General features: G+C 36.9%; 1 protein-coding gene across 1 annotated transcript in view; it reads left to right on the plus strand.

Moving 5' to 3' along the window:
• The window catches only part of AGA (aspartylglucosaminidase), a 53,339-nt gene that overhangs the window by 25,042 nt on the left and 17,162 nt on the right, over nt 1–11,135 (plus strand). The window contains exon 2 of the mRNA XM_017744308.1: nt 9,290–9,363. Within this exon, the coding sequence (XP_017599797.1) occupies nt 9,290–9,363 (74 nt within the window). The remainder of the gene's footprint in view (nt 1–9,289; nt 9,364–11,135) is intronic.

Raw genomic sequence — 11,135 nt, forward strand, 5'->3', positions numbered from 1 at the left:
CTCTTTCCCCTGAGGTAACTGAGCTGCAGGTGCTCCTTTTTACATCACACTCCATCCCTGCCCTGACACTTCAGAACTAAGTACTAGAGATGATGGGGTCCACTGGGTCTCTGTGACTCTTATGGGCTCTGCAATCTACAACAACCTCATGTATTTTCTACTTAGAGTGTAAATAAAGTATAAATTTTTGTGAGCATTTTTTTTAAAAAATAGACTAGGAATTAATGAACATTTCTTTATTGCAATCCAGTGTAAAACATTTATGCAGTGCAGTTATTTCTGATCAGTTCCACTCTGCTATAAATTTTAGACAAATGACATACTACATTGCCACCTAGTGAATAAATTCGGAAATTCAACTTAAAAAAAATTGAGTACACAGCAGTAGTTTTACGATACAGATAGCCTTAAAAATTCCCATCTATAGTTCCCTTGGCATCGTCATGTGGTGTATAATCAGGTGTTCACTGACCATGACACCTCGTGTCTCTGTGTTTGTGTATGTGTGCTCTGCCCTGACTGATCACTATGTACACATGCATAATGGCTGGACAACAGTTTTACCCTGTAAAATATTTGTGTGCTGCCACCAGTGGCAAGGAAGCAGAGAAACCTTATGTGGTGCAGTCTGTCATGATTGCCATCAAACCACCTATGCCTAGGTATCATTAAATCTGATTTGTTAAGGCGATGAGGCAGTCCAAATTCTGCTTAAACACGTAGCACTCATCAGACTGTTGTGTTAACTTGGATTATGCTGCCAACAAGCTGGCCTACCAGAAGATTTTCCATGATTTCTAAGATAGACTGCAGGGATAAAAAAATCTGTGGTAAAGTTCCTGGACTGACAAATTGCCGGTGATATCTTGACAGCAACCATATGAGCTTTTATGTCACGCTTAATGCCGTTTAAGAACTTACACTGCGACACAGCAATGCCAGACGAGGAGACTACATGAAACTGTGCTAATCAGAAATTATGAACGCATAAGGCAGTGTTGCACTGAAAATTTTTGAATGTACTCAATCACCCTGACTGCCAACAGACTTGTTTCAGAAACCATCTTCCTCACCAGCACTTTCCACCAAGCAGGCAAGGTCATGACCTGAGAAGCTCAATGACCGGTTTTTCTTTATTTATTCTAGCAGGAAACATTCAGTTCCTAAGCAAAGGATGACAAAATTACTTACATGACAGAGGTTGTCTGTTTGGAAAACTCTGCATTGTTACAGAGAAATAGCTGTTGGCATTATTTTGTAACTGAGTCTATATAGAAGGATACATCCATACAAAAATACAATGCCTAATAAACATGAAACAAATGCAAATTACTAATAGCATATATGTGAGCCCAGATGTTTTTCCTAGTACTGCTGGGGTTTTAACTGGGATTTCACATTACTGGAGTAGTAAAAAAGCAAGGTATGCTTCACTAGCAGCTGGAAATGGAAGAAGTTCCTTGCAATTACGTCCTTCATTTTAAGTGGATATACACAGGCATCAGGGTGCAATTAAGTGTAAGATACAATTTATAATGTTTTGTCCTCAAAGCCTGTTTGTCTGCATGCACATATATATTTACAATCTTTATTGTCCTCTCAAGCAGTAGAGGACAATAGAGACAAAGGCAGCTGATCCAGCCATATACCTAATTACTAAGTCATTTGCTGATCAAGAGTCATTTTCAGAGGCATACCTTCTAGTCTGGACTAATTTTTCTTTTTGTAAAATAATCAGAACACAGTCAAATACATACACTGTATGGAACAAGATGCTGCTTCTGTTTCTCAAGTTAAACAATTAAAAATGCTGCTTGAAAGTCCACACATATCTTACAATGCCAAATGGAGAGGAAGTTCCATGTCACATCTGGTTTCCAAGAGAATTTTATTACAAATTTTAGACACATATTTCAGCTTCTGGGTATTACATTTATTACATGGATTGATCTGTAATCTGTTTTTCTCCTTGACTGAAACCTGGTTTTATGAGTGAGACACTGAAATAAAATGCTCTTTCATCTGCTAGTTCTTACAGACTGTAGACAGAATCATTACTTCATACTATCTGTAGACTAGCAGGAGTCTATATTTGCTACTTCAAAGCCAAATATGTGCAAAGTTAATGAATGTAAGTTCTTTAAACACAAGCAAAGGATTGCTTATAACTAAAGCTTGTATAGTTCTAGGAGTAAACACTAGCCAAAGGTGACACTTTTGTTGGTATATCTTTTAACAAACAAAAATTAATTGCAGGGGAAAAAAAGGTCATACTTCTAAAATTACAGACTTATTAGACACCATTTCATCCATTTAATGCCTGATTAATAGTCCAGATTTTTAATCAAATTACTGCACAGACTTAGTCTCTATGTATTTTACATACTTACTTACCACACATACTTAATAGACATGTCACAGAACATACAGCAGTATAGCAGTCCACATATCTTTAGAAAAACTGCAGTGATAAAAATAGTAACAGTTTAACTTAGAAAACGTACAATAAAGAAAACTGAAACTGATGAGGTGATAAACATCATAAATTGAATTGACACCAGTTATGTTTTAAAGGGGGTGAAGCCTTTGTTTTCAATAAACATCTGAAAGAACAGCCCATTCCTATCATGCCTTGATGGAGTCATTTTTAACAAAGCACTGGAGGGTATTTCTGGTATTAAAAAATAATGCAGTCCCCCATCCTCTACACATTTTTCTGTGTATAGTAAACAAAATTCATACTGATAGGGAGTGATACACTATTAGAATGCATATTTGATCAGAGCAAACTCTGATAATAACAATGAATAAAACATAATATGCAATTTTAGAAATTGAGTTAGAAAAGTGACAGCACTCAAATGACAACAACCATCTTTGTCCCCAGAATGGTTTTACTGATTTAAGTGGCAACCAGGTAGTACAACATTTAGCCATGATCATGATTCCAATACAAGGATTAGTGAAATTAGCAAATGTTAGAAGAGATTCTTAAATAAATTTTCTCTCAAAGTCTGTAAGTAGTTTCATCTGAAGTAATATTTGCTGGGATAAGCCTTCTGGACAAAATTTAATTAAATAATGCATCACTTATGGATTAAATCAAAACTTAAATTTAAAAAATTAATTATATGGAAAAATCAGCCACATTTTGTTCAATTTGTTATAACACAGGGCAAGGGCAACACCTCAGGATCCCACACTTGTCCTCCCTGCTGTCATACACACAGTACCTTGTGGTTTGATGAAAATACATTAAATGGGTACACTTTCGAAGACATTTTAGCTGTCATCTGTTTTTTTTCTGAAGATACCATGCTTTATCTGTTATGTTTCTATTGTTATTATTATTATTATTATACGCATACAATTCTTTAATGGTGTACAAAAGATTTTTGGACACATTTTTTGCACAGAGACAATATTTTTTTAAAATAGACATAGAAAAGAAAGGCAGAATAGAAGAGAAAAATATTTCAAAGAAGTTCATGTAAGGTGACTCTGGTAGTAGAAATGAAGAATGCTAGGCTCTTAAGAAGCAGGGTGGAGGTGCTTGAGTCTTCCATACCTCATTCTAGATACATTTTTCATCCTCTCTCTTCTCTAATGTGTGCTGCTCTTCCTTAGTGAATCTCACAGCCACACTAAATCTCAAGTTTTCATTTGTCTTCTCTAGAGATGCTCTGTTGCTGTGCAGGCACTGGTGCAGGCACTGGTGCATGCCTGGAGATAGAGTCCTCTGAATGTACTTATCCATGGATCTTACTGATGTGAAAGAGACACGGGCTCAGGCTGTTCTGCACATCTGTCAAATGCAGAAGACACAGATCTAGGGACAGTGTGTCAGCCTGTCCTCTGTTTAAGTTCAGGGTGTTCTGTTTAGACTAACAGAATAACAGAATTATTTAGGATGGAAACGACCCTTCAGATCACCAAGTCCAGCCATTAACCCAGCACTGCCAAGTCCACCACTAAACCATATCCCTAAGAACCATGTCAATTAATCCACTGCTGTCTGTTCAGGGGATAATATTTCAAAGATACATCTTTGACTTAAGTCAGTTGTTCAGAAACTAGCCATAGGCCAGGCCACACTTACAAAGGGATTTGGGTTCTTCTTCCTATTCTGTCTGTACTTTCCACATAGTTGGTAGTTTGGGAACAAAAACATGATTCGGGGGCTTAAAATAATTTTGTGGATCTAGGCTAAGACCATGACTGAACTGTCATATATTTGAAATGTCATATGGTACAAATACATATTTGCAAATATAAATGATGTCTTTTCATACTACATCTCTGGTAATTCTGCTTACAGGAGAATCAGTCATGATAAATTAGTCCTATTATGTAAAGCACAATAAGCATGAAAATCCTGGGTATTTTCTGGTGAATTAATTGTCAGTACAGATGTTAATCCAAGCAAAAATACATCTATTAGTCTTAACACAGATTTCATGTAAACAAGCTCATAGAGTAATTCCAGCAAAGTATTAGTCACCCCTATATTTGTATTGCTTGTGATTATGAATTGGAATCTCCAAGCGAAATACAGGCAGCTAGAGCCAGCTCAACAGATATTCCCCCAACCTACACAGCTGTCCGTCAAACACATGAAGAAAAGAGCACATGGTAGAACACACAACACAACAAATAAGTTCAGATAAATAGAGGGAAAGATGGTAACATAGTTCACCTTAATAAGAAATGTGTAGTGTTTATGCACATACATATTTTAAATAAAAATTCTGGAAAATTCTCTTTACATCCCAAACCCAAACACTATTAATTTTTTTAAAAGCTTGATAATTTTTATCAAGTCACAAAAAAGGTGTTTGGTACCAAAGCAGCTGAAAATTAAGTTCTGTTTGAATGGAAGTCTACAGTAACACCATAGATTCAGTACAACATATCCAGCTCTTTATCAAGTCTTACAGCTCCTTTAAAGCCTAAGTGATGTTATTGCTATAGTGATTGACAAGGTTGCTAAATTTCAAATTTTGGTGCAAATCTAGATTTTCTTCTAAATAAAGAGCAGCTACAGAATACTGGGAAAATTGACAGGCCATAAAGACACTGGTCTTGACCAATTTTAGTAATTCTATTTTGTGATATTTTGGTTTAATGTTTTAAGATTTTTCTTTCTGTAAAGGTGTATGTTAATGTTTTCATGAAAGTCGAGACAATGTAACGATGACCACAGACTACTGTAATTCACGAATTCTGAAATGGTGTCTCACACACTGTTACATGTGTTATTAGAGACTAAGGGAGTTGCAGGTCAGAAGGTTAGATATGCATCCCTTTTTTCTCAAATGGCCATGCCCCTGCACAGCATAGAGCTCCAAGCAAGTGCCCTACGTGCCTTGTAACTTAACAAGTACTGCTGCTGCTGAGGGAGTAGTCATTTACCAGATACTTCCCCAATGAACCTAATGGTGCCACCCATAGCAGTAAGGGTCTGAAAGGTCAGTTTAACTGTTACTTATTCAAATCTGAATTCATATTTATGCTACAAAAGCAACGCAGCCTCTCCTTTCAAGTCTAAAAAGTAATTGTAAAATCACAACCCTGCATAGAAGAAAACTAGGAAGAGATACATTTTATTGACTTTTATGTAGGATATGTTATGAGTCTAAGTCATAACAATATTCCAAAAGTGAAAATCAAAGATGACAGCAGATGTATAAAACAACTCCTTTCTCTCAAGTAAAAGTTTTTAGAATTTGAGAAACACTTATATAGAATGAAAACACAAAATCTGAAGCAAAATTCTGCCCTTGTTCCAACCTACATAGTGTCTTTTACATTCTGTGTTGATGCACTTGTGTGACCAGGAAAGGCTGAGATTATTGTACTCATATAACCAGACTAAAGCCTCACAAAGTAAGTAAATTCAGACTCACACCTGCTGCTTAACCACTGGCTTGCCCTCTTGTCTCTAGACATTATATCTTATGATTTAATCAGTAGAGAAGACCAATTTCTGGCACAAAAATGAACTTTAAAATGTAGTGGTAGGTCATAACTTTGTATTTTTGTGTTTTGTATCTCAGCCATCTTATCTTAAAATATAGCTGGCAAAAAGTTACCAAGAGGATTTTTGTTCAAGATCCTAGTTTGTCAGTCCAAAGCCAAAAAAGACACATTTCCTACTTAATAACCCCTGTGATTGGTATCAGACTTCAGTGGAACTTGCAAAGGACAGTAATTGAATAGCAGGTACATTGCTGAAACAGAGTCTCAAAATAACTTTGACCTGATTTGTGCATTTCTTGAGTGGTTAGGAAACAGTGCGGTGCTATGGATATATCCAGTTCAGACATCATGGAGTAGGAACTGGCTCTTTACTTCTTCTTAGATGCATTCTTAAAACCTGTCTTCAAAGTTTTACAATAGTTGAACTGAAGTTTCAGTTTATGCTGAACATTATGGGGATGTGATAACTTAGAGCAAGCTTTATGTGGCTGAACTTAAGTAGGAGACATGGAAGCCAGTATAAAACAAGGGGGATGGTTTGTACAATGGAATACATGGCAAACACACAGAATGACATTATTAGTGTCCTTAGTGTTATTAGTCCTAAAAAAGACTACAGAGAAACACTTTGGAGAAAGCACTGTGCACAGACAACACAGTTTTCTTTTCAAAGCTGGGTCTTACACGTAGTAAATTATCTCCTAAAGCAACTATTTATTGTTTTTCCATGTTCTAACCATGAAAATATCACAGTGTTGAATGTGCTGATACACACTGTAGTGTAGGATAACCCTAATTCAGTGAGAATCCTGTTTAAAATCTTAGTAAGCATATTCAAACCATTTGAAACAGATATAGACATCATAAGTTGCCATACACCTATATTAATATTTGCATAATAAAAGGTTGTCGTTAGCTTCCTTCCAACACTGTAAACTTTAACAATGTCAAGGTAACTCTCAGACTTGGGTGAAGCAAACAGTAACTGGCTGTATTTGTCCAAGAAGTTTACTATTGCCATGGATTACATTTATGAAGATATCAGAAAGTTACAAAGAGTTGTAATAAACAAAAGCAGTTCCAAAAACGTAATGTGGTCAATTACATGTTCCATATGACAACTTTATTACAGCAGTGGACCAGTATAGCAATTATGAAAAGGAAATATATTACCCATAACTTGTTTTGAGACAGAATGCAACAATAGAGCAAAGTAATACTGCAAGAACATATTACTCTGTGACATGATGTGACAATAATTATTTTGAGGTTACAAAGGAATAAAGGAAGCTACTATAACTTAGAATCTGATTTTTAAAAAAAAGTGATAAAAGGAAATTTGGCAATGGAAGCATTGCAATTATTTTTTAGTTATCATTGATGGCTGTTTGTTTTTTGTAATTAGCATCTGTATTTTTTCTCGTTATTGATATTAGTGCTCATTAACATATTGCCAAGGATCAGAGAGTGCTAAAGTATCACACTGGTGCTATACGCTGTACAAACTTAAAAAGAAATGACAACCCATACCCAAAAGACCTCACAGTAGAAGTGAAAGACAACATGTAACACATGGAAAAAGATTGTTGGGGAAGACATGAAACAGTATGGGAAGCAGAGGTCTGGATAATCATGTGATTCAAATTTTATACACTTTGACAGATCATACACTGATGATGAGTTTTATGGGGGATTCAGGTGAGGATAACTAAGTAGCTTTGAAAATGTTTACACATAGCTCTTCTCAAGCATGAGACAAGGCATAAGGGTCTTTCCTAACAGATTTGAGAGGTAGTTGATAAAGATACTCACTATGAATAAATCTAAATCTGTTAATTCTTTCCAGTGTTGTTCAGTGAATAAGTGAACACATGTATTCCTAGAAGAAAAAAAAAAGGACTGAAAGAGAAAAAAAAAGAATTTTAAGACCCAAGAGTACAGTGCCTCTACAAATCTACTCAAAATAGAAAACCACAACACATAGTTATTTAAAACTACATTTTAATTAGCAAGTGCTAATCAAACTTGATTACTTTTATTAAGGGAATTATTCTAATGTTTTCTTCTCATGTGTTTATGTTAATATTAGAAAATGTAAGTAAAATTAAGATTAAAATGTAAACAAATTACATAACTATATAACTACAATGCTTAATTAGCTTTCAAAGCGCACTTAGAGAAAATTTGAGACAGCAAAAAGGAGCTAGGCACGCATTTTTTAACAGATGGTGCTAGATTAGGTCACACAGATATAATTGAGGTTAGAATTTGGCCACTGCAGGAACAGACCCTCTCAGTGAAAGAGGTGAACTTCCTCCTGTGTTTTCATTAATTACTCAGTGCCATCCAGTCAGTGTTGTCTGCTGTAGATCCTCTCAGTAATCCCTTGTCCATACAAGTCTTTCTCTAGAATATTCTTTCAATAATATACATGTGAACAAAAATTCTCCTTGCAGAAACATTGATTTGCTTTTTAGCAGCAGAGGCAAAAGCTTACTAGTATCACCATTTACCTTAGCTACAGTCTCTAAGATAACAGTAAGTATTGGGGACAAACAGATGAAGGGGCATTTCCACTGCTGATGTAGGAAGGCCTGATATAAAACAATTTTTTGTTAGTAATTTTTAAAAAGGGAATTTTTAAGAAAATACACAGAAGTTTTAAATCCCAAGACCAATTTTAAAATACTTTATGTGAGAGACGGAACATAAATCAAGAGCCCATGAATGTAGCCAGAACAGACTTGCAGAGCTGCTTTGGACAGACTCTGCTCAAATTCTCCTCAGCTTTCAACATGTAGGAAGAGAGTTTTATTGATCTTGCTGTTGGTTTTACACAGTGTATCTGAAACTAGTATTTGCTTTGTGGGTTTGTTCACACACAGTATAAAAATATACTAAATAGCATTGTATGCAGTAAAGCATGGATTCAAAATTGCATTTATTTCTAGCAGGAAGTCATTCACATTTGAGCGCCAGTTAGAAAGCATGACACAGAAATCAAACCAACTGAATTTCTGCATGAGCCTCAAAGCATAATGTTATGCTGTTTCAAGTCATACAAAACATTCTCTCCAGAGCTGTGCAGGCTCAGCCTGCAGATGAAACCATCACAGTCAATACTTTTACTTGATTGACACCCATATTAAAGTGGTTTTCTTTCATAACAGTCCATTTTATCTCGCTAAAAGAAAACTGTATTGAAAAATATCATTAATGTGTCCACTTTATGAATGTGTTGGATTATATTTTTCTTTTTACTTATTACTAAATTTATTTCCTGAAAATATTTTGCTCTTTTTCCTTTCAGCTAACATTAATTCGGATCTGTATTTTGCCCCATCTCCCTTGCCTAACCGCTTTACACAGAAATATGTAACAGAAGTAAGAACAGTAATAGCAGAAATAAATCAGCTAACAGCATTTACCTGAGTAAAGGTTTCTCTAGACTACTTGTAGTTTTGCTTTTGAGAAATGGCTGAAACCAAGGCCATGCTATTACTGAAGTCAAACCCAATACTGTATTTTATTATTTTGTGACTTCTGTAATAAAGGATAATACATTTCTTTCATGGCAATCATTTAATTCCAAAGGCTGTGGAATGTTTTGTTGTAATAAAAATAATATAGCTTTGGGCTTCTTAAACCAGCTTGGGTGCACTCACAATTTATATGTGCCTACAAACCTGAGGTTGTCACACATGAGGTCCAAGTATCCCCTCTTAGTACAAATACAAGACCAACAAAATTGCTGGTAAACTGTAATTGAGTTTGGCCCATTATATATTGAAAAGCAGTAATGAGGACAAGCCAAAAGAGTATTTGAAAAAAAAAAAAAAAAAGAGTAGATTTTATATCCACATAGAAACAAAAGTCACCTTTTTATCATGTTGTTCAGATATAATAGCTGGTTGATGATCAGAGAGTCCTTGAACATAATCAGCCCTGAACACAAGCCAGTAAATTGCACTTACAGCAGGTGAGCCTTTGGACCTGGAAACTGTCAGACTGCTACGACAAGGGTCAAATGGCTTTAAACTATTGGTAATTGTTTATAATGAAAACCTTGGATGCCAGGGGCAGAATTAAGAAATGACTTGTTATACATTTTATGATTTCTGTAAAGCAAGGCTTTTCACAAATTTTCCCATAAACTATTTGGCTGTAGTAGGTCCCAAAACATGCCCTTCACAGAAATGTCCCTGTGCCATAAGGCACTTTTGAGAAAGACATCCATGTTAGCAAGGTAGCACGTGAAGATGCTGCAAGTGGATCTCATAAGTTTAGGTGGAGATTATCCCCATCCTACAGCCATGCTTGCTGCATAGCCCCCTCACACCACCACAGCTCAGCTCCTGCACTCAGCACTGCTAGCGATCTCATCAGCAGCTGGGGGCCCCGCACAAGCAGGCTGGATGTAACAGACACCCAGACTCAATAAAAAAGCTGCATCAACAGCATGGCCAGCAGGTCAAGGGAGGTGATTCTGCCCCTCTGCTGTGCTCTGGTGAGATCCTACCTCAAGCACTGCATCCACCTCTCCGGGACCCCAACAGAGGAAGGACATTGACCTGTCAGAGCAAGGCCACACTAACTTGATCAGAGGGATGGAGCACCTCTCCTATGAGGAAAAGTTGAGATAATTGGGGTTGTTCAGCCTGGAAAAGCAAAGGCTTCCGGGTGACCTAATTGCAGCTTTCCAGTAGCTGAAAGAAACTTACTGGAAAGATGAGGCAAGACTGTTTAGAATTGCACGTAGTGACAGGACAAGGGGAACGCGTTCAATTTGAAAGCGAGCAGGTTTAGATTACATATTAGGAAAGAATTCGTTACTGCGAGGGTGGAACAGGCCGCTCAGGGAAGCTGTTGATGCCTCATTCCTGGAAGTGTTCAAGACGAGGTTGGATGGGTCTCTAAACAATTTGGTCTACTGGAAGGTGTCCCTGCCTATGGCAGGGGGGTTGGAACAAGGTGATCTTTAAGGACCCTTCCAACCCAAATCATTCTATGATTCTGTGAAACTCAAATCCTATTTGTGGGCGTGGGCCTCAGCCTTTGCTGACGGCGTAGCTTTCCTTGCCACGACACGGGGCTGCAGAGCTCCACCCCCGACCGCGCTCAGCCGCGGGCCCGGCCACGTTCGCACCGCCCGCGGG

The sequence above is a fragment of the Corvus brachyrhynchos genome, unplaced genomic scaffold (assembly GCF_000691975.1).
Source record: "Corvus brachyrhynchos isolate BGI_N302 unplaced genomic scaffold, ASM69197v1 scaffold17, whole genome shotgun sequence".
Taxonomy (NCBI): domain Eukaryota; kingdom Metazoa; phylum Chordata; class Aves; order Passeriformes; family Corvidae; genus Corvus; species Corvus brachyrhynchos.